The following is a 24,687-nucleotide window of genomic DNA, read 5'->3' on the forward strand; positions in this document are numbered from 1 at the left end:
GTCTGCGCCGGGGATCCGAACTCGTGAATCCAGGCTACTGAAGCAGAGCACACAGAACTTTAACCACTCGGCCACAGGGCTGGCCCCTACTTGCCCTGTTTTTAAAGTAATGTAATTTAATCATAAAAAGCAATTTTATTATTTTTATGGTTCTGTTACAGTTCTTTCACATGGTTCAACTCTTACTGAAACCGTTTTAAATCCTGTATCATCAACATTATCCTGTTGATTGATATCTGGAAAACTTGTGATTGAGACTGAAAGAAATAAGCATGACTTAAACCTAGAGCTTGTAGCTGTTTTTTCCTGAATGTTTTTGGCATGTCTGCGTGGCCAGTACTATTAAGAAGGTGTATAAATAATTCGTTTTTATTGTCATAAGCTCTTATAAACAATTCGTATTTTAGCTTCCATTTTTCTCAGTTTCATGCTTAATTTTGAATTAAATTGTCACATAATTGATCAGATAGCAGCGTTCTGTAGCAACACTTTTGATCACATGTGGATGAAAATTTTGTGCTGCTTAATAGCACTAAAGGTCAGATTTAAAAAAAAACAACTGTACTTCTCTGGAATATTGACTTCTCAATTTTCTTTTCTTCCTGGAAAGATATAAAGTAACAGTATTTTCTTGGAGGTAATGATGCTTCATGACTAATTTGTACCGGGTTTCTACTGAAATGCGTATAACTTTGCTCGTTAATTTACAGCCTGTAGAATTGTTTTAAATAGTTACACTTTGTTTCATAATATTAATGGCAAATGTATAAGCATGTTAAAAGTGGGATGATTTCTATGACATTTCATTAATGAATACTTTTTAGCTTTTTATTTCCTCTCATGGGCACTGAGGTGTTTTCTAACTTTGCCCTCTCTATCGAACAGCTCCCTGATAACTGTGTCCGCTAATTAATAATCATGGCCACAGGGTTGATTTCATCGGTATTTCTTAGCACGTTTATTCAAGGATGCATGAAGCCAATTAAGCAGAGAAAAGCCTAACGTGAAATGTAGTAAATGTTTATTTCGGTTTATGTTGGAGTTATTGTGCTTTTATCACACAATATGAGGGGTCATTTTGTCTTATGTTGTATTAGAAGTTGGCAGTACTGTGAGGCTGTTGCATGAATAGGGAAAAGAGAAAATGGAGCCAAGCTGTCTTCTTTCCCTGAACAGTGTTATTGCTGGTCTTAGGGCTGCTGAGAGCTGCCAGTATTTTGAGTGGAAATCTTTTCAGACTTTTTTGTCTTATAAAGAGTCTTAAGAAAACAGAAACTTGATCCAAAGTATCATTTTGGTTCAGAGAACATTTTAACGTTCTCATTCAGCAGTTTTATAAAATATATCATCTTTACTTAGCAAATCCTCTCCTCAAATCTCTAAAGTCAAACTGCAATCATGCTCATACATAGGAAGGTTGCAGTTTGAATGGAAATGTGTAGCCTGTTGTTCTGGTCTCTTTCCATCCTTCTTAGGGTTACTGTAATAGAAAGTGGTGGATAGGACTTGAATGGAGACCGTATTCCTGATTCTTTTGTGATTTTCTTCCTACCAAATCCTGGGACTTTAAAGCAGTAGATTCTACCACCCTATTTTCACTGTTCTCATTTCTAAATGTCATTTAAACAAATTGAAAGTAGTTCATTAAAGCATTAGTTGAGTTATCATTTAATATTAATAACATGAGTTTTTTTCCCCAACAATATGAACATAGTTACTTCCATTTGCTATCTTTTGAATACATCTGAGCTTTTTTTTCCTTAAAAGTTGTCAAGGATCGGTGAGTAAACTGTTCTACTGTACTTTGTGTTTAAAAAAATCTGAGGGCTGAAGTCAGGAATCAGGAGGGCGGAGGACACAGAGGATGCTGGCCGAGAATCAACCATGGGAGGGAAATAGGATCCAATCCTTAAACAAAACTAGATTTAGAGGCGGGAGTGGAAGGAGGACAAAGGTGGTAACTTGCTGAAGGTGGGATGCCAGGTGATTCCACTGGGAGAACAAGCGCCGTGTGCAGTGTGCTGTCTGTGCAGCGATAGCTGCGTGACCAGTGCACACGGCAGCCCGACCTAAAGTGCATACAAGGTGGTGAGGAAAGTAGCTGACTTGGACAATATCTGTAAGAGAAGATGTCATCCAAACGTCATAGTTAGTCCAGAAGGAGGACGGAGCGGGTCAAACCTAAACTCTGTGCAGTGGTACTTTATGGAGGGACCAGGGGGCCTGCCTTACTTGTGCATTTCATGAAGTAGCAACAAAAGTGGATGGCACCACCTGCTTCCCAGGAGTGTTACATGGAGATGAGTGTGCAGTAATTCTCTGCCTCCCCTCGCCATCCCCAAACCCATACTCTGAAAAGTGATGTTGTGTTTATGGACCAAAGTTTTAATCATTAAATTATTTTGTCTGTTTACATGAATACTTTTACGCATTGTTTAAACTGTTTGGATTTTGTTCTGTTTAGAGAGTGTTCTTCTTCTCTTTCTCCCCCTTGGTTAGGGCTTTGCCACACTGATCCGAGAATGGCCTGGAAATCTGTACAACAATTCAGTAATAGTTCAGGCAGTTCGGGACCACCTGAAGAAAGATAGTCAGAACAAGACCTTACTTAAAACCCTGGCAGAATTGTGAGTATATTTTGGTGCTTCTTTTTTCAAATCAGTCTACAGGAAAAGTTTTTCATATTTTAGAACTGGCAAACTCTGAATGGGGAGGACACAGAAGAGGGAGCCTTTCATACCATTTTCCTAAATTCACTCTTAGTAAAAACCTTTCATAAACCTCAAATGAACAACTGGAAGGTAAGGAGAATGTGTGAAACTGTACAATTGTATGGAATCCGTCTCCCTGAGGAGAGGAACCCTGGTTAGCAGCCCGTGATAGAGGCAGTGGTTCGGGAGGGAAGGGTGCCATGTCTTAGACGACTCAAACGGATTGGGTTCCCAGTGAGGCTCTGGACTCTGTCATTCCTGGATCTGCAGTCAGTCAGTCTCTCAAACCTCAGACTCCTTATCTGTAAGATCGCAGGTAACAGTTCCTCATGGGGTGATCTTAAGGTTTAAATGAGATATCGTAATCAAGGACTAAGCTCAGTGCCTGGCTCTGAGTCAGGCTCAGAAAAAGAAGGTTGGTTAATAGTTTTCATATTTATTGGGCACTTACAGTCAGCCAGGCTTTGAGCTACGTGCCTATGCTACAGAAATACGTAAGATACACTTGTGCCCGGGAGGAGCTTTCGTCTAGTGAAACAAGAAGCAGACTGCAGGTAGCCTCAAGAAGGCTGTTCTCGCTTCAGCCCCTCTCAGCACTCCTACCACCTCAGACCACCCCTCCTCCACCTTCTTACATCTTCTGCCCAAAACCAAGAGAGGTACACAGAATGGCCTAGAATTAGGACTGTCTAAGACTTTCCACAGAGGGAGTCATGTCTGTGGCATTCTAAGTTGGAACACTAATCATTTTCTTCTGGAAACTTTGTTGTAGATATTCCTCGGATTCTGTAGTACTAACAATGTACTAATAATACTAATAATTCTGTAGTCCTAATAATGAACTAACATTACAATTTAGGTTCAATTGGCTTTCAGTTCCTGGCTTAGAGAATTAATCAATGTGGGTGAAAAACAATGTTTCAGCAGAAAACACATTTAAATTTTATACAACCTCCTTACAAATAAGCTTTTGGAATATAACGTATTTCGCAGCTGAACACTGCTTATAAGAGTTTTAACTGATTTTTCTATTACTAGAATAAGAATTTCTTTCATTCTGGATCATAGTTTCTTTGGTATATGGATTTCTATGAAAAATTTTGAGACTCTCTATAAAAGAAAATTTTTACTACTTGAATATTGTAAATTTTCTAAAATTTTGGTGAGACAGGAAGCAAGATTCTGAGAAAGAAGTACTTATTGGTCACATATAGTTAAATCCCAAGGAATAGTTTTCCCAATAAAGTTAACCTTTTTCTCTAAACAGGTTTTTCAGTTTCTAGTATTGTAAAACATGATTTGTGTATGTGTGTGAATTAGAAGTGTTGATGAACATTAATGTAAAAAATTTTGTATTACCAGGTACACCTATGACAAAAACTATGGCAATGCTTTGGAAATATACTTAACATTAAGACATAAGGATGTTTTCCAGTTGATCCACAAGCATAATCTTTTCAGTTCTATCAAGGATAAAATTGTTTTATTAATGGATTTTGATTCTGAGGTAATGTGTTTCTTAGTTTAATACTGATAAATTATTTTTACTATTCCAAATTTTTAACAATTAGACATCTCTCCAAATGCTGGAGTAGTTAATAAATCACATAGCTTGGCTATATGCTGGTCTAATTAAGAAAATTGTGACCCTCACTAGATGCTAAGTTATTTTAGTAGTTGGCATGCAGGAATCCTTTACTTGATGTGGTTATTCTATAAAAGCAATCATAATTTGATGTGAAACTTTTAAAGTTGTTTGTATGTGAAGTAAGTTTTAGTAAAACAATTCACATAACTCATAGAAACAAACTAGCCATATGCTTTGGCTCATTCAACTCTCTTAATTGTATGTCCCAGAATTAAAATTTTAAGTAAACTTCTATTTGATCCATTTCTTGCAGTTTTATTCCTTGGCATTCACAGATTTAGCATGTGGAGTTTCTATTGGTCTCAGATGATGCTCAGGTCCAGGACATATGGCATGTGTTATTTTATTGTAGAACAAATTTGAATAGTGGATTGCTTGTCAAATGAGGGCACCCAACCTTGACAGCTCACAGTGGCTCTTGTAAAGTGATACAAACTGTGTGTGTTTTAAAAAAGAAAGTCAATGACAGTTGGTGATAGAAATAAAGAGGTTCATAAAACACAGTAGTTCTAATTCAGAAAATTTAAAATTGAAATAAATCGAAGAGTAAAACGCTTAAGGTTCCAAAAGGATTACTTGGATTTTTCAGTTTTATTTTACTATGTTTAGGGGTATTATGTGCTGTATTATGTATATATTATGTGCTATATATTAATCTTCACACACTTAATTTAAATAGGAGCTAGATCTACCTCTTTTTTCTGAAAGATGCTTTTAGCTGATTTTTTGTACTGAGTGAGTCAAGTCCTTAGGGACTACAGATCCAAAAAGAATTCGTGGAAGTTCTGGTACAGAGGTTCTGCTTCTCTGGCAGAAGATAATTAAGAGGATGAGCTGCTTATACAAAAATTAGTTACATTTCTCCATATCCAGTCTCAAGAGCCTAGTTTGGCATATGTAGCTGTAGAAAAAGGATGAATGAGCTGAGACTAATTGCTGTTGAAGAGTATGAACCAGAGTTAAGGAATCATAGAACTTTCTAATTAGAAGAAAACTTAAGGATAATCTCTTCTAACATCCTCATATTTCAGAGGAAAAAAATGTTTGGAGCAGACATTTGTGAATATTAAAGGTAGCTAAAGAAAATTCTAAAATTCCATAAGCTTTATATCATTATGAAACTTCAGTTATCTTATTTTTTTTTTCTCTGCATAAGACCAGCTCCTTATATCTGTGGAATCTACAGAGGGACTCGGTCAATATTCAGGTGGCCACAATATTTTGTGGTAGTGGGACTGATAAGTTCTCCATAACTACTGAGAGTCACATGAGAACTGGTAAAGATGTCTGAGACATCAGGGAGGCTAGAATATTTGTAGGCACATTGTTTGGTATTTAGTGAGTTGTAGCAAGGTACCATTTTAGTAGTATGTAAAGCACACAGGCCTCAGATTGAGACACATTTTAAAGTGCATTCTTTTATAAGTATCTCACTTAAGGGCCATTGTAGTGCCCCTCCTTAAGGACCTGACAGTGGACCTCCTTAAGTGTGGAAAATAAGGCCTCTACCTTTGACTGTGACAGCATACACAATGCATTCTTGTGTTCTATAATCTCTTCTTCTATGGCAAATTTCAATGACTGGCTATTTTTTTATATTTCAGAAAGCTGTTGACATGCTTTTGGACAATGAAGATAAAATTTCAGTGAGTGTTTTTTGTTTTTATATGTGTTACCGTAGGAATGCCTGGCACCACTATCGCCATAAAGAAGAGAGATGTTCATCAGATAATTTTGCAGCTGTGTTTGTGTCCTCATAACTCTACGTTTAAAAATTTATTTTTTCTCTAGATTAAAAAGGTAGTGGAAGAGTTAGAAGACAGACCAGAGTTGCAGCATGTGGTGAGCATGACAGCCTTCTTCTGTTACCCTTTGATTGATTGAATAGTGTGGCAAGTCACCTTTCAGTATTGGTTTGAGAATGCTCGAGTGAACTCTTCAGGTTAATACTCAGATTGGAGGTTTAACTACAAACAAAATTCTGTAATTGTTAGAATGCAATGTATGCTCTGAATCCAGGCTAGGGATTAATAACAGATCAGGCACTTTAACTTTGATTCAGAATTGAAGTGTGATTTTTAAAAATGTTGTCTTATTATGTTATCAGACTTTGCCTAGGAGTAAGCACCTTCCTTCTGTAGTTACCATTTAATATAATTATGGCATCAATTACAGCAAAAGCCAGTGCTCTGACCTGTGCACTGCAGGTATCAAGTTCTCCTTCCCAGGAAATACCACAAATTGTTCCATGTTGAGGACCACAGAGTGATTGAAGAACAGAACCCATTTTATGTCCTTCAGCCTGACATTAGCTATTCCCACTTGTCTCGTGTGACCTTGGTAGTGGTGCTGTTAAGGCCCATTATTCTAGATTTCCTTTGGAGGGTTACTTTGATTCCCTGCATTGCTGTCATCATGGGAATAAAGCAGGAGTAGGTTATAGAAGAAAAGTCTTTAGTGAAAATAGGGATTATACCAGTAGTACTATGAGTATGAAATATGATAAGTGCTCTTGTATCTTTGCACCCCAAGAGGAGGCTCAGGGAATAGAGTATTTTATTCAAAAGTCAGTTTTATGCATTGAAGGTTTTGAAGACTCCAAGATAGGGATGTGAGGTACTTTTTTTTTTTTTTTTTTTTTTTTTTTTTGCTCAGGGGTTGTGCAGATGCTATTGCTATTTTGTTCATTATTGGAAATCTCAAGATTATCTGCTTACCCAAGCAAGGCACCACTGTGCTGGCCACCTTGGGATTTGTTTGTAAAGGAGTGATCTCTGGCCCCCTTAAGCCCTGAGACAGGATTACAGGCAGTAGGTATCTGTGTGACAGTGTAATTAGTGCAGTGGTGAAACGGTGGCAGAGCTTACACTAAGATAGCTCATCTTCGCTGTCAACGACGTAATGTCTCCATAAATTTGCCTTGGCGGATGTGACAGAGCCTTCCTGTCCTGTTTGTGCCTCTGGGAAACAGCACTGTGCGTCCAGCTCACACACTGACCCCAGTGCCCGTGGACTGGCAGGGGCCTTCGGCAGACCTGTGTCGGGGTCTGTCTGACTGCTCCTCCCCTCCTTGTTGCCTTGGGGAGATGTGAACAGTTAGCCCGAGGAGTGGTTTCTCAATGTTATATGTCGTGGTTGGGCTTATTTAGTGACCATACAGGACAGTGAGTGTCAGACCTGAGCTGCCTCATTGGCAGTCACAGCTTCAGGGGAGGCCAGTGCTCCATGTTTCTTAGGAACCGGTCCACTCAAGGTGTGAATGCACTTCATGTGCTTGATGTGATTAAGTCTTTCTGCCTCTTGTGGGTTATAGGGTGTTTGTTTATATTTAACATTAACTGAACACTGAACATCAATTTCTAACTTCTACGTAATATATCCACAGACTTAATCTTGCCTCTGAGTAGAAAGTGAATTATTCAGTTCCGTTGAGGTCCATTAACTTTTTCAGACAGCTAGGTAAAGGATTTGGTTTTGAAAATTGGTTCAGAACACCTGTACCCTTCTTCATTTTTACTTTTTATTTTTATTTTTGATGTCACCAGCGTAGGCAGCATTTCATGGCAAAGATCAGTGAAAAGATCTCCAAAAGACTTAGCAGAGAGGAGATGCAGAATGTATGAAAATTAATTTAGCGCTTACTGCTTGAATTTTTAAGAACATATTCTTGTGCCATGACTCTACCCCCTTTTATATGAAAGAGAATTTTTGTGATCTAAGAAGACCACCAATCAAGCATTTTATTTCTGAGGTGAAGCAGATGATGGTGACGATATTAACAACTACTATCCTTAACATTTCTGTAGTGCTTAGTATATGCCAGGCATGATTCTGAGTGATTTACAAATAGTAACTCATTCAGTTCTCAAAACAACGCAATGAGATTTTTGCTGATAAAGAAACTCAGTCACAGAGAAGTTAGTGACTTGCGCAAGGCCACCTGGTTGGTAAGCCAGGTCACTCAGGGCCATTCTAGAGAGAGAATCAGAATCTCCTTCCTCTCCCAAAGGCATTCTCTTTTCCACTTCTCTTTCACCCAGATTTTTCCTGAAAAATGCCTTTCCTCCAGCCTCTCCATGGAAGCTGTTTAGAACTGAAAATAGCAATGTTAAACAAGTGTTGCTTTCTCATTTTAATATTTGTGGTTTATTCCTTTGTTCTTTTTAGTATCTGCATAAGCTTTTCAAGAGAGATCATCATAAGGGGCAGCGCTACCATGAAAAACAGATCAGCCTTTATGCTGAATATGATCGACCAAACTTACTTCCATTTCTCCGAGATAGCACCCATTGCCCACTTGAAAAGGTAAGTCACGGACTCCTCCACTGGCACACTTCAGGTGGAGAACTTGTCGTTCTTGGTCAGCTGTTTGTTTTTCTAGTCTTACCATCGCTGCTCATCCATCCCTGTTCAAGGGGGAAGACTCTTGCTCTTAAAGCAGTAAGTTTTGCTGGGGTTTTCTAATGAGAATTGGAGGTCCTGTTGGTTAGATTTTGGTGAGGAGCACAAGCATTTCTATGCCAGGTTTAATTGGAATAAAGGTTTAAATTAACCTAGGATCTGGAACTCAATCAACCATGAAGCAAAAATGATGTCAGGAGTCTGAGTCAGTTTACCAGAATCAGGATTAGGCCTCAGAGTCAGCCCAGGAGGGAGACATGGACTGTCCCAAGCCAGAGGCACTTGCCCCAGTTGGGACTCATGGTCAATATCTTAGGTCCTGCACCCTGCCGGCTTTAAATACCACCTTATGTGTTTCTGTATTTCTCTCTCACACCACATTCCATTTTTCTATCACATTACATTCGATTATAATTATAATAAATATGATTACTAGTCTCTTTTTCCCTCTGTCCTGTAAATTCTTCAAGGACAAGGAATTGTCTCATTCCTTTTTGTAAACCCAGTAGCCAGCACACATTAGACACTTACTAAATGTTTGTTGCATCGTGAGTGAGTGAATGAATGACTAAATGAATACATATGAGGTTCTAGTTAGGGCTGAATATGAACTAGTAAGTTTTATGAGCCCGCTGTTTCAAAATAAATTATAATACTTAGTAGTATGTACTAGAAACCAGGTAGTGTAAGGCCATCAATACTGTTTCCCATGGTTCTTCATACCATCTAGAATACTGTCTAACATCTACAAGTGTCTTACTAAATTTGGATGGCCAGATAACAAGTACTTTTTAGTCAACTCTGTGTATCAACAAAACAAAACATGTATTTGACCCATAAGGGGTGTGTGTTAAGAAGTTGGTTGACAACATATAGTTTCTCTGCACCCACAACTTTTATAGTTGCTTCTTCCACTCATGGTGATTAACTTTAAATGTGTTGGATTTACTATGAACCAGTTTGAGCTCAGTGGATTTTCAGAATGTGTAGTTAATTAAAAAATAACTTGCCTGCATATTAATTTATAAAAACCTTTAGCATTTTATGTTTGGGCCCTAAGATATTTTCTCAATAATAAATTTGGAAATATATCATCTTACTCTAAAAATAAAAGAAAATGTTCCCCTCTTTTCTTTATCTAGAAAAAGAGTGAGAATCTTACTCTTTGAACAGTGCCCCTTCATTTGTATCTCACTTTTTCAGGACATGTCATTTGTTTCCAGGAGGACGTGGCTGTTTCTAGTTGACTCCTCAGACAGAGCCCCACACACATGGGTGATAAGCAGCCATCCAGGGCTCCTTCTCATTCACTAAACACAGGTGCAGAGGAGCCACCCAGGTTCCACTATGTTTGTGTTTCTCACACACTTTCAACCCATCTGGTTTATAGTTTTCCAGTCTAGTAGTGTTCAACAGAAGGCACACTGCTCTACCTATAAGGGGAGTATCAGAAAATCGCTGACCTACATATGATACTTCTAATACATAGAACTCGCTTAGAGCATAATATGGACCTTTTAGAATTTTTCTCTCTGATCCATTGAGAAGAACCAATTGCATATAAAAGAACACAAGCATACTGAAACCAATCATGTTTTAAATAGTTTTTTAAAAAATTATCTCATAGTTTCTGCCGAAAGAAAATTTTGAACAAAATGGATTAGATGGTAATGGTGGAAACATCCATTATAAAATAATCAACATTTGTAGAACTCCCTAAAAGTGCTTTCATGTTACAGGTCATTGAGTGACTTCTTCATAAGAGATTATCTTTTTGTCAGAATCCATTGTGGGAAATCTGTATATTTGCAAAAAACATCGCTATCCTTGCTCAGGTACCCAAAGCCATCTTAAAGGAGATATTCTTGACTTTATTAACTCATGACGATCTCATTCCTTTTTCCCTAGAAATAAGAAGTCTATATACACTTAATCACCTTAGAAACTAATTTCTTTTACATTTACTTGTAACATGAAAAAGCTACCAATTCATAAAAAGCAAAGTAGATTTTCCCCCATTAAATGCATCCCAAGCATGCTAACAGTGAAGTGAATGAAGGTCAGGAGTACAGGTTTGCCTGTTTTGTCTAAAGAGAGACTCTGAAAATTTGGTCTGCTTTTCTGCTAAAGTTAAGAACTTGAAAACTGTAATGCGCTACCCCCAAAAGCCTACTTCAGAAGAGTTTATAGATTGTTTATTCCTATAGGTGCTTAGGAAGTATTTCGGTGTTTGTTTTTTTTTTAAGCGGAAAGTGTTTAAGGTGTCAAGGCATTATTCAGAGCGTGTTGACCCACTGTTGTCGATAATTCAGTCTGGAAGAATAGCAGCTTTTCTTCCTCATTTCTGGTTGTCTGCCTTTGCTGGGATTGGGTAATTGTTGAGAGGAGGGATGATTTCATATGACATCTGGTTGAAATCTTCAAGAATCCAGGTCAAACTTATTTTGAATTGATTGAAATCCCACGATCAATACTACTTGGCCAAAAACTTTGTAGAGACCCTAATATCACATCAAAAGCCCTTTAGGGATGTAGTTATCAAAGACCAGAGTTCAGGATTTAAAATCACCACATCTCTTAAATTCCAAAGTTAATCATAAGCTTTTATGAAATTGTTTGTTCTACAGGAGATACAGAGTTGATAAGAATTTATAACATAGCAATTTAAAAAGACAATAAAAATTGTTTCTGTTGTGCTTTATAATATGTGCTGTGCTATCATGTAGCTTGTTTTTATTTAATCTCCACAAAAGTGCAGGTAGGGGGATAAAGTCATTATATACATGACAAGCTGAGACTTGAGGAGTTGAAAGAAACAGCCCAAACAAAGTCTAGAGCTAAGAAGTCAAAGGGCCGTGATTTGGAACCTGGATCTTTTAACTTCAGGTCACATGTTCTTCCCACTATGGTAAGGAATCATTGTTCAGGTTTAAAAAGTTAGTTAAAATAATAATGACAACAACAATAATAAAGATATTTCTTAGTATTGCAAGAATCATGAAAGATATCAGTTTTTAAACTGTTAAACTGTCCTTTCTTCTGTAATTTCCAGATGTGGTCAGCGGGCACTGGTTTTCATTTGGAAATCTGATTTGTTTATGCCTATAATAGGTAAAAGCAGAGTATTAGCTTGATAGCTTTGGCAAATTTATACCTGAATTGATGATCTCTCTCATATCTAATGACATTCGCAAGGTGGCAGTATTTATGAATTTGGAGGAATAAAGCTGGGAGATGCAAAGTTTATAGATTTTCATTAAAGAAATTTAAAGAGAAGATTGGATAAAAGATGACAGGGTCAAGGCCAAGTAGAAATCATTATTTAATTTATAGTTGATAAAGTTCCTGTTAATTACTCCCAGATTTCTAACTCTGTTCCTTACCCTTATACTAAATCAGAAAGAGAAAATTAAAATATTATATTTGTATCATTTTTCACACAATTTCTGTCATTGTTCTGTCTTCTCACTTTTAGTTTTACAATACTGTTCTCCTTTGTGTGTGTGTGTGTGTGTCTCTCTCTCTCTCTCTCTCTCTCTCTCTCTGTCTCTCTCCATCCCCCGCAATGGCTTTAAAAATCTTAGTTTCCCTCCTCTTTCCTCTAGAGGGAGCACTATAGCCCAGGAACATTCAAGAATCAAAAATAAGAACGCATGGGCTTTTAGGCTTCACTTGTGTCAATAATATAAAAATTCTATGCACCAGAAATATTTCCTTTTTACACTTTACTCAAAATTTCTAGAGATTTCTAGACTCTCTATTTTCTCATATATGAGAAAAGGATAATTTAAGATACTCTTAGAAGCTAGTCATAAGACACGTAAAAATCTGTGCAAGTCACATTTCAGACACTCAGATTATCTTTGAACTTGGTGTTACACATCTTCTTGCATTGCAGACCATTCTTGACTTCAGACTTGCCTTCAGACTTTTCTGCCCACATGAATTGTCATTTTTGATAGTATCCTAAAAGAGCTTCTGGCAGCACTGTCCTGTGGAATGTTCTGCAGTGATGGAAGTGTGCTACCATCTACTCTAACAGAGTAACCACTAGTCACATATGCAGTTGACTATTTGAAATTGGCTAGTGAGGAACTGAATTTTTAATTTAATTTAAATTTAAATAGCCACATATAGCAAGCTGCTGTCTTGACAGCTCAGGTGAGCCTTCAGACTGCAAACTCTCTTTGTGGCTTGAGACAAGCATGTTCTCAGCTTTTCGCATATGCTCAAGAAAAGGGGGGATGGTTCTGTTTGAAACTTCTGAGTGGTGCTTTAAACTCTCAGTAAGTTTCCAAGTACAAAATTGATTTATGGATACCTGTTAGTAATAAACTACTTTAAGCAATATACTCATCTTTATTCACACTATCTTTCTCTAAACGTTCTACCTGTCCAATTGTATTACCATTTTCTGTTTATCTGTGAATGGCACAGTCTCGCTAAACCATAAGCTGTTGGTCCATCTGGATCTCCAGCAGCTAGCACAAATCTAGGCACTCAGTATCTCAGTAATTTTTTGTTGGAATAGTCCCAGGTCCTCTGACTTCAGATGTTTTGCTTTTCTGCTTACTGTTTGACTTCTCACATGAGCATTCTCTCTCTGCTCTAGTATCATTCCAGCAGAGTTGAGAGTTGGTGAGAAAGTTGGTCATAAATGTCATTGTTTATGATGATGATTTATGGATGTGATGGTATAGAGATAGATAAACCATGTTTTTAATCAAAACAAATGATGATTTTCTAAATGTTCGTTAGGATTGGGTTCAGCCATGAGTGATAAAAATCCACAAATAAAAGTGGCTTAAACACAGTAACAGTTTAGTTCTCTGCCACATGGAGGTCCTGGTGGAGTGGCCCTACTGGTGGTGGCATGCCACGGGGTCAGAGACCTGGGCTCTTTTCTCTTGTTCCCCCACCTTGTATGACCTTGACCTTGTGATGGGAGATAGCATCACCCGTGGTTCCAGGAGCAGATTGTATGAAAGGACTAAAAGTAAGAAGCAAAGAGTTCACTCGCTCTTCTTCTTTAGAATGTTCCCAGAAGCTGCCAGTCTACGTTTCTGCTTCATCTCTGTGGTAGATGTTAGTCACGTAGCTCTCCCGTCACTGGGGAGGTTTGGAGGGTTTTTTTAAATTCTGGGCAGTCACACACCCACCATCTTATTACTATAGAAGAAATGAGTAAAGGATACTGGGGGACAACTAGCTATCTCTGCCACATAATTTTTAAAGGGATCTTGTGAGTAATTGAATCAATAGTATTTCCTCCTCATTGTGACTTTCAGGTCTTCTCATTTCCTCATTTAAATGATTTGTATACTTTAAAGCACCATCCTAATTTCATTGCAATTCTAAAGTAAGGTGTTACTGGTTTTTTCCTTTTTTATATTTGGTTTAGGGGTTTTTTTCCTCCTACATTGATCTCTATGATCAGCAGTTTTTCCCTCCCTTTTAGCTGTTAATCTCCAATAAGAGACACAGATTTAAATATATATTCTACACAAAATTTTTAAGTCAAAAATCAAAATGTTAGAACTAGTGCCTCCTTTTATTTCCCAAGCTAGATCATTAAGCCAAAGAGCTAATGAACTTGTGCTGTTCGTTTTATCTCCTCTGTTATTTTTAAAACAACCTCAGCTGGTTGTTTTTAAATGACTGCTATAACTATGCAACCCGGTAATCTTCCTCCTGAAACCTTTTCTGCCTGCTCATCTACTTAAAAAATATTTATTGCACACCTACTGTGAGCCAGGCATTGTGCAAAGCACAGGGCTTAGCGTGTGCGTGGTCCCAGCCTCCAGAAATCAGACAGTTAAGGGAATAGTTAATTGCACCTGTGATTAAGTGTTGTGAAAAAGTGTGCAGGGTGCAGCGAGAGTAAGTACTTGAGATCTGACCTGGTGTGGGGTCCAAGGAGTATTTGTCTGAAGTACTTACCAGGGGTGGAGAGTGAGGGCAGCATTCCAGGCTGAGGGACCAGGGTTGAGGGATGAGCAGGGTGTGAGGTGTACAGAAAGGCAGGACCAGGTAGAGGATGCCTCATAGGCCACAGTAAAGACTCTTGGCTTTTAAGTCAGAGCAGAGCAACACAATAGGAAGGTTACGTAGGAGGGGTGTAAGATGAGGTTTCCTGGTGAACTCTTACTCATCACACTGCACCCAGTTCAGATGCCAGCTCTTCTGTGAAGCTTTTTATAAAGGGTCACACTGGAGCTCCTGTCCTGTATCTATGCACGTGGCCCTCTATTCATGCTTCCCCTGATGGTGGGATTTGGTGTTGTCATATCTCTGTGCCTCTGCCTGCACCCTGCTTCCACTCTTGCTGAGCCACCTCCTTCTCCTCCTCTCTGTCCGCCTCTTACATGTCAGCAGCAGCAACAGTTTTATTACTGTCATCTTTGCATCTCCATCCAACCTGACCCTCTAGTGCCAGCACAGAGTGTACAGTAAATGTGTGCCAGTTCACTTAGAATTATTGAATGGTATATAAATACATAGTATGTCTTTTTTCTTACACTCGAGGAAGTGCTGTCATCTCTGCAGTCCCACATTTCTTTATTTGATTTCCTCCTTTTTGATTCTTCTTGATTGTCAGATGTGCTTTTCCCTCTCCTTTTGACAGATCCTTGAGCAGAGTTCTCTTTTGAACCTTGTGAACTGGCAATAGAATATTCTCAGTATTTATTTATGTATTCAACACATGTTTCCTGAGCTCTGGTCTGCTCAATACTGGGAACATGCAGCAAGGAACAGCGGTCCTTTCATGGAGCTTACATTCCTGGGGAGGGAAAGAGAGCTTAGACCTGACAGAATTGGGTGGGGAGGGAGCAGTGCTGTGAAGAAACCTAAAGTAGCTTAAGGAGAGAAAGCTTGGCGGGGAAGGTACTTTCAGCATCTTGCTTTCTGCCTTTGCTCATGGAATGTTCTGAGTTGCCTCAAATATGTTATCAGTTAAATCGTGTAGGGTCCACACCTCTGTGAGAGGTGCATGAGGACAGCCACCCCAAAACCTAAGGAGATTTGTATTTTGTTTCCTTTGTTTTGTTTTTTAAGGGAGGCAATGGAAAAATTCTTTCAAACTTGTAAGTTTAAGGGACTCTATTAATATTCGTTCTTGTCTGGTGACCCATAGTAATGTTTTTACTCTGCCTTACTTGAAGGCTCTTGAGATCTGTCAACAGAGAAACTTTGTAGAAGAGACCGTTTATCTTCTGAGTAAGTAACTTTTATTTATTTTGGTCCCCATAAACTAAGAAATGGGATGATGACGTGATATAAATTGTCTAAGAATAGACCTAGGTTTTAGACCAAAGTAACACAAAGGTTAGAGCCTATTTTATACAAGAATTTAATACATGGAAAAGGAGACTTAACAGCTCCATAGAGAAGGAAGAGTTATTTAATAAATGCTGTTGAGGGCCGGCCCCGTGGCTTAGCCGTTAAGTGCACGCGCTCTGCTACTGGTGGCCTGGGTTTGGATCCCGGGCGCACACCGACGCACCACTTCTCCGGCCATGCTGAGGCCGTGTGCCACATACAGCAACTAGAAGGATGTGCAACTATGACATAAACTATCTACTGGGGCTTTGGGGAAAAAAAAAGGAGGAGGATTGGCAATAGATGTTAGCTCAGAGCCGGTCTTCCTCAGCAAAAAGAGGAGGATTAGCACAGATGTTAGCTCAGGGCTGATCTTCCTCACAAAAATAAATAAATAAATAAAATAAAATAAACGCTGTTGAAATTACGTCTTTGTAGTGTGTGATAAAACTGTATCTGTTCACATCTCACAACATAAATTAAAATAAATTGTAAATGAATTATGAGTTTGTTCTTTTTTTTTTTTTAATTATCATCAGCTTATATTACCATCATCTTGGTAGAAAATAAATAATGCTCTTTTTCAAAAATCACACCCTAAATAATTGGAGGAAATACAATTGAATATCAAAGTTTGAGAGAGAGGAAAACTTTTTAGTATAATGTAGCTCATGTCATTTGTCCCTGATTCTCTGGCTCCTGCCTCCATGTATGTCACAGATTTTGTATCCTGCACACCAAGGTACACGACTTACTATCTTTTCACATTCTCCAAAATGAACAACTTGCATAAAAGCAGTGTAGATTCCTGAAGATTTCCTAAGGAAGCTCTGTGCAGATATTCGTAGCATAAACATATAGTTCATATTAGGTGTTTCTCCAGCGTCTCCTCCCAAGAAATACTCTAGTAAAGTAGATTTTTGTCATAATGTTATATTGTCTTAGAAGGAGCAGAGAACTTATAAAGGGAGACATAGTCTCCCTTTTTCCGGTTATAAAAACTTAATCCTGTACACATTTAAAAGATGAACCATTTTTTTAAAGACATAAACTATGGAAATAATATTTGTAGGAAAAACAAAGTGCTATAGAAGGTATAAGAAATGGGATATCATTTTATTCACAGGCCAGCTATTATCACTGATAATGGCTGCCAGAATGAGAAGGATTCAAGGTCCGTTACTAGTTCCTGCCACAGGCAGGGGGTAAGGGCGAAGCCCACAGCCAGGCAGTCGCTGTCCCTCCTCTGAGTAAAGCTTTCTATGTGAACTGTATTAAAAACTCATGGAAATTGTTAACAAAACCATTAAAATGCCAGTAGATCAATGAGCAAAGTATATGAAGATAATCAACCGAATAGAAGCATAGTTAGTAAATACTTTCATTTCACAAGGGTTATTGAAAAGCTTTCCCCTAAATTTCAAAAAGAAAGAAATGAGGCCACCCCTCTGGTAGTTGAGTTTGCATTTGGCACAAAGTGTATCAGAAGAGCAATATGCAAAGCTACCTAAAAAGGCAAAATGACTCCAAGGCCTTTAAGAGTCTTAACTGTATCTGGGTGTGAAGGCATCCAAAAAAAATACAGGTCTATCAGAAGGAAGTCAGAATCTGACAGACCTGGGTTCCGATCCCACATCTGCCATTTAGGAGCTGTACGATCTTAGCAAGTTACTAACATTTCTATGTCCTCTATAAAATAGCAATATTAGTAGAACACATCTCCTAGGATTATAGTGGTGATTAGATGATGCAATTCACGTGAAGCACTTAAATGAGTATTCAGCACAAGTAAACACTCAAATAGGAGATATTTATTTTATACTATGTTATACATAGTAAATGCTAAACATAAGAAAATATTCTTTTGTCTTACCTTTCAAGCTGTGTAAACAAATTAAAGAGAGATGCTATTTCTTTAAAAATGTTTTATTAAAATACCCTAAATGAAGTATTTCTCACGTCTTTGCTAGGCCGAATGGGTAATAGCCGAAGTGCCCTAAAGATGATCATGGAGGAATTACATGATGTTGATAAAGCAATTGAATTTGCCAAGGAGCAAGACGATGGAGAACTCTGGGAAGATCTGATTTTATACTCCATCGACAAACCACGTAAGTGGAAAAGCCATCTGCGATCATAATTTTTTCTCTCAGTATAGCCAGTTATGTCTAGAGTAAGAATTATCTCAAGACACATTGGGTTAAAAATATGACGAAGTATCCATAATAAAGATAGACCAGACACATTGTAACGATTTCCAATACTCATCCTGTGCAGGGAAGCCTGGAGCCCCATCACTCTGCATTACCTGAATGTGATAAAGAACAAGTGGTTAACCTGATAATATTAGCTGTGTCCCCGTGAAGCATGTTTTTACCTACTGCACCGAAATTGAATAAATGTGATCTGGTTTAGTTTGCTTTTTTTGTGGTTAATATACAGGGGGCATTTATTTTGAAAATGTATAGCCCTTCCAGTCTCTTTTTATGGAAACCTGTAACTGTTGCTGGATGTTGACCATACGTGGATGTTGGCTATTGTAATATTTGGTCTCTCTCTCCTGCTCCATTTTGTGGAGTGTAAATAAGTTGACCCTTCACTTGCCCATTTGCGTTGGGTCTCCCATTTTGGAAAGAAACAAAAGCAGTCACCTACCAGTAACCTAAGTCCTCTTTTGAAGATACAGAAATGATTCAGAAACTAACAGTAGTGGTTTGAAATCTCCCGCCTTCCCTTTTTTTATTTTTTGGCAGGAAGGCTTATCTATTTCAAGATTTTCAACTTATAGAAACTGCTGTTATGATTGTGATACGAGGGGATAATGTTATTCAAGTCAATTTCAGGTTACGGTAGTTACGTTCCCATGTATCTTTGAGAATCTAGTTTAGGGTGATAAAGTAGTTGTTTAAGGATCTTAAGGGAGGCAAAAGTACATCATGAACATGAGTCTGTCCTGGGTTTGAATTTGGGCTTGTAACTTGCTGACTGTGTGACCCTGGATGAATTAGTTAACCATCCCATTTCCCTATTATGTAAAATGGGGACAAATAGCATTCCTACCTTGCAGAATATTGGAGAAGAGTGTATGATAGCTCAGCTGTAATAAATTCTCAATAAATATTAGTTGCACCCCTTTGACATCACAAACTGTATTCTCAAGTAATCATTTGTTCTCCAGCAGTTTTAAACTCTTCTCATTGAGCTTCTCCTTTATGTCATGAGGAAAGTAAAGGAAGATTACTTCTTGAGAGTTCAGAAATTCATATAGTTCTAACACTTAACTTTGAAGGAAATAATTGTTTCTTTGAGTTACTTTTGGTCTAAAATTGCATTATGTACGTTGCTTATATGTTAATTGTTTTATGTGGTATTTTGTAGCATTTATTACTGGCTTGTTAAACAACATTGGCACGCATGTTGACCCAATTCTCCTGATTCACCGTATTAAGGAAGGGATGGAGATTCCCAATTTGAGAGATTCCTTGGTTAAAATTCTGCAAGATTACAATTTGCAAGTAAGTATCCTTTCTTGGTCAAATGAACATGCTGAGTTGTTGACTGACTGCTGGATAAACTTTTCTAGGGTTTATGTTAGATATCAATCAAATAATTCAATTTGATAGTTATATTTTATTTAGGCCCAGATATTTAGAAAACTGTTCAAATGGAGAAACTAGAAACATCAACCTTAGAGGAAGCCATCTGATTTTTTTTTTTTTTTTTGTGGGGAAGATCAGCCCTGAGCTAACATCCATGCCAATCCTCCTCTTTTTGCTGAGGAAGACTAGCCCTGAGCTAACATCTATTGCCAATCCTCCTCCTTTTTTTTTTTTTTTTCCTTTTTCTCCCCAAAGCCCCAGTAGATAGTTGTATGTCATAGTTGCACATCCTTCTAGTTGCTATATGTGGGATGCGGCCTCAGCATGGCTGGACAAGCGGTGCGTCAGTGCGTGCCCGGGATCCGAACCCGGGCCGCCAGTAGCGGAGCACATGCACTTAACCTCTACGCCACAGGGCCGGCCCAGCCATCCAATTTTTTAACGATCCCCAAATTTTCTCCTCTTGGTGAGGAGATCTGGCATTGATCTACTTACATTTATGTAGTAAATATAGCATGGCATTGGGGAGGCTGTGGGAGTAGTGACTGTGGCTGTTAGATCAGACCTCCCAAACCATTTTTAAGTAGAATGAGTATTGTGTCCATTTGGGAGAATTAAAAAAAAGTGTTTCTCAAGTAGTTTGATAATTTCCTTGAAGCCACTTAGTAATCCCTTAGAAACATGTTAAAATATAGAATGTTATTTAACCTTTTGTCTGTTTTCTAGACTAGTACAACTTTATTATCTAATAATTCAGAATTTGTGATAAGAGCAATGGAACCTGTAATTTTTATATAAATAATTAATATACTAATTACAAAGCATCTTAATCTTTTCTTTTTATTAATTTTTTTTTATTGTGGTAACATTGGTTTATAACATTATATAGATTTCAGGTGTATAATCATTATATGTCGAGTTCTGTATAGATTAAATCATGTTCACCACCCAAAGACTAATAACAGTCCATCACCACACACGTGCCTAATCATCCCTTTCGCCCTCTAATCTTTTCTTTAAAAGCTTCCATAGAACTTGAAACTATTTAAAGCACATTTCTTTAACAATTCAGACTGTTCTTGCTCTACTTCATTTGAAAATGAGTTTTTATTATATTATGATGAAATTGCTTTCCTGGAAACAAAAAGATTTTTCGGGTAGAGCCAAAAGATAAGATTGTGGGGAGAGAAGTGGTTATGAGGCTAAGTTAGCAGAGGAGCATCGTGACGAGGATTTGTGGGGCCCGTAGTCACTGTGAAGGGTGAAGGGTGCAGAGTGGGGGGCTGCCTGCTGAGCTCGGGGTGGTGGCCTCAGATAAGAGGCAGGATGAAAAGGAGACAAAATTGAGGAAGATTGATGGCATCAGTAAGAGATGTGAGAGATGTAAAGGAATGACAGAGCTGGAGGGACGAGAGCTGTGGCCAGGGAGTGGGATAGTATGACATTAAAATTTCTGCAGGAGTTGTTGTGAACACGTTCAAAAAGTGGGATGAAGGTTAAGGTCATTGGAGTGGAGTTAGTCAAAAAACTGAGGGCACAGTGAGTCATCCAAGGGGACATTGAGGAATGTGGGGATGGGGGGCTATAAGCCAGGCTCCAGCCTTCTCAGTGAACTGGAGGCTAACCTTGCAGCCCACAGGTGACTGTGGTATTACTGGGAACACAACTCTAAAGGAGAAGAGATTTTCCTGAAGGTGAGATGTGGGAGAACAAAGAGCCTTCATTCAGGATGGCTTGTGGGAAATCAGGGTCATGGGAAACAAATGTGTATTTGGTTAAGGCAAAGGGGCAGAGGACCTATTCTAAATGCTTCAAGATACACAGGTATTTATTTACAGTGGAATTTGGAGGTTTGTAGATGGCTCAGGGAAAGCTTATCAGAGGGGAATGAGAGAGGCAAGGAAGGAAAGAGATTATGGGAATGGGATAATAGGCGAGGAGAGGTGACCTGGGGAGCTTACCCTTTGTGCAGTGCCCGAGGGATGCCGAAAAGTGGTCCAGGCAGGAAACGATTCACTGATTCTGGGGCTTGGGATTGGGCTTTGGGGAAAGTGGTTCAGTGTCAGACCTTGTAAAGCTCTGAGCATGAGTGAGTTTGGTAATGATCTGTACTTCATTGGCTCTTACCACCCCTGCGTATATCAGGATATATGCAGAGTTTCAAATCCAGATTTGTTGAGAAGGCGTTTAGGTGTCTCTGAACAACTCTACCCCAAGGAAGGTGATGAAATAATTGCCCCTTCTGTCCTCCCACTGTAGTGCGTTAAGCCTAGCCTCTAGGTTGAAAAATGTGCCTTACTTTTTGCCCAGCCTCCACAATGCCTACAAAAGTGCGTAATAGATCCCTCTTACTAGGCTCTTAATCCTGAGAACCAAGCTCATGGACACCAGTGGGTTTAACTGCTCATTCATTTTTTATAAGTCAATTTGCATAGTTCTGAGTCAGCTGGCAATAAAAATAAAATTATTATTAGATGTGAAATGAATTCTGTATAAAAAATTATCCACTAAAACAGCTGCTAAGTCAATATTTTATCCTCTTAATTATATTTTAAAATGTACTGAGAGCTTTTCCTTAAGATGTATAAGTGTGCAGTTGGAGATGTGTTCAAGAGGCCAGGGGTCCAGAGAGTGGTGGCCGCCTGTAAATGCCCCAGCTAAGGAGTGGCTTCTGGGATGGAGGGGGAGGGACCCGCAGGGACCGGGGCAGAGCCTGTGGGAACTGCTGCACTTGTAGTCTCCACTGGAGCTCAGACATCTTGTTGGAGGATGCAGCGAGAAAATGCTGTTCTGGGGCAGGTCATTCAAAGAATTCAGGGGGGTACTTCCTTCTTGTATAGGAAGAGTTTAGAATTTTCTTCTATGAAAAAGGCTACTATTTTCATTAATGACCGTTTATTTTCTTTCTCTAGGCAACCTATTAGAGATCACTGTAAAAATAAATCTATTTATAGAGCATTTTGAAGTTTCCAGAAAGGTTTCACATACATGTTTTTATTTTATTCTGTCTAGTCTTTTTTTGTTTGTTTCATAAAACTATAGTTGATTTTCACATGTTCTAACAGGATAAAAAATTGCCAACTCTGTTAATCCCAAAAATCGGAGGGGAGTTTTGCAGGTGCATGAATTTGCGAGAATCTAGAACCTACTGCGTATGGAGGGCAGGGTGGTGGTGGGGAATGATCCTGGGGGATATTAAGAACCATTCAGTAAATGTGGGGATCTGTGGTCAGAGGTTAGAGAAAGGCTGTCACGGAGCCTCCCCGCACCTTTTCTTGCTAATATGCACTGGGAATCTCTAAGGCGCAGATTTACAGTAGAGTACGCAGCATTTGAAAACATTTGGCAGCTTAAAATGCTTTGGGAGATCACTCGTTAGCCAGTTGCTAATTGGAAAGAGAGAGGGTAGAGAAAGTTTTGGGAAAAAAATTTTAAATGAGCGTCTCTTCTGGTTTTAAAATTTCATGTTTTCTAAAATGCAACAACTTTCTTCAACTGAAGTTTAGCATTAGCATGTTAGATGTCTATGGCATCACTATAGTTAAAGAAATAATATAATCAACCACATTGTCAATGTTTAAGTTTTTAAAATTTATTTTAACTTATTATCATATGTTTTTATACTTTGTTACATTGTTAGTATAATTATTTAACAAATTTTAAAGCTTCATAAAGTTAGTCAGATAAAAGTAGCCCTTATTGTACTTCATAAACTTAAAATGTTTCCAGTCCTGATATCAAGGACAAATAACATTTGTTTTGATGTAAATTATTTACAAAACAATATGGTATAAATGATATTTTAATTTTTACATTAAACTAACCACAATTTCCAAATTATTGTTATGCTATAAATTTTTTATAATTTTTTATATTTTTAAAACATTTTTATTTATAAATTTAACATTATTTTATTTATTTATGATTTATATCCATTTCTATTGTGAGTTGTTTTTTTTTTCCCTTAAGAATTCCAGTGTCTTAAAAAAGAATTCCAGGATCTTTGTTCTTAAACCTTTCTCTTTTGACAGTCTTATTTGACAGTCATTTTATCTTCACAGTGGTCCTTTAGGAACTATCATCTCCATTTTACAGATGAGAAAACTGAGTCTCAAAAAGGTTACATGACTTGCCAGTCTGGAAAGGTGATGAACTGGATTTGAACCGAGATCCTCTGACTAAATCTTGTGTATTTCTCACTGCGTGTTCCGGTGGTCCCTGGAGATGCGTTCATTATACTGACAGGTTACGACAGAGGAATGTACAGGATTAGCATGGAAGATGGACAGGCAGCCTGTTGTGTTTAAAGAGCAGTGGACGTGATGTTTGCACACCTGAACTCCACTCCTGGCTTTGCCGTTAACAAGCCTATTGACCTTTGGGAGGGCACATAAACTTTCTGGATTCCAGTTTTCCCATTAGATTAAATCAGTGTTTGTCAAACCTGGCTATTCATCAGAATTATCTGAATTCTTTTTAAAATTACCTAGTTTCAGATACCACCCCAGATCTGCGGGATTAGAATTTCTTGGGGAGGACTAGGGACTATGTCCTTAACCACCTTGCTGTTTCTTACACTCTCAGCCTGGCGCTGGGCTATGCATTGACATTTAGGAGTCTTGAGATTGGATGATCTCTAAAGTGTCTTCTGTCTCTCAAGTTCTTAACAGAGTCATTTCATAAACACGCCTTTATGTAGTGAATGCAGCTGCATAGTGTTAATGTTTCACTGTAAATCATCTGTAATACTTATTTTGGAGTCTGTAATAAAGTATCTTAGATTTTTAGGTATGATTTTTTTAAATGCCATATGTTTGATTGTTTATGAACACATTTATTGAAACATTTGAGTGCCTGCTGGGTCAGATACTGCGCTAGGTACTAACAGGGCCTCCACTTTTGTCTCAGAGACTTCAACGTGAGTAGGATGCAGTCCTTTGCTCGAGCAGCTCATGGTCTAAATTAATATTTCTGGGAGAAGTAAAAAGCTTTAACGCTTCCATTTTGA

General features: G+C 38.2%; 1 protein-coding gene across 2 annotated transcripts in view; it reads left to right on the forward strand.

Annotated features, from left to right (window-relative positions):
- VPS41 (VPS41 subunit of HOPS complex) overlaps positions 1-24,687 on the forward strand; it is a 171,599-nt gene that overhangs the window by 137,224 nt on the left and 9,688 nt on the right. For both annotated transcript variants that reach the window (XM_058570676.1, XM_058570683.1), the window contains 8 exons: positions 2,500-2,627; positions 4,074-4,218; positions 5,964-6,005; positions 6,151-6,201; positions 8,527-8,664; positions 15,924-15,978; positions 18,051-18,191; positions 19,459-19,595. In XM_058570676.1, coding sequence (XP_058426659.1) covers positions 2,500-2,627; positions 4,074-4,218; positions 5,964-6,005; positions 6,151-6,201; positions 8,527-8,664; positions 15,924-15,978; positions 18,051-18,191; positions 19,459-19,595 — 837 coding nt within the window. The remainder of the gene's footprint in view (positions 1-2,499; positions 2,628-4,073; positions 4,219-5,963; positions 6,006-6,150; positions 6,202-8,526; positions 8,665-15,923; positions 15,979-18,050; positions 18,192-19,458; positions 19,596-24,687) is intronic.

This window comes from Diceros bicornis, chromosome 3 (genome assembly GCF_020826845.1).
Source record: "Diceros bicornis minor isolate mBicDic1 chromosome 3, mDicBic1.mat.cur, whole genome shotgun sequence".
NCBI classification, from domain to species: Eukaryota; Metazoa; Chordata; class Mammalia; order Perissodactyla; family Rhinocerotidae; genus Diceros; species Diceros bicornis.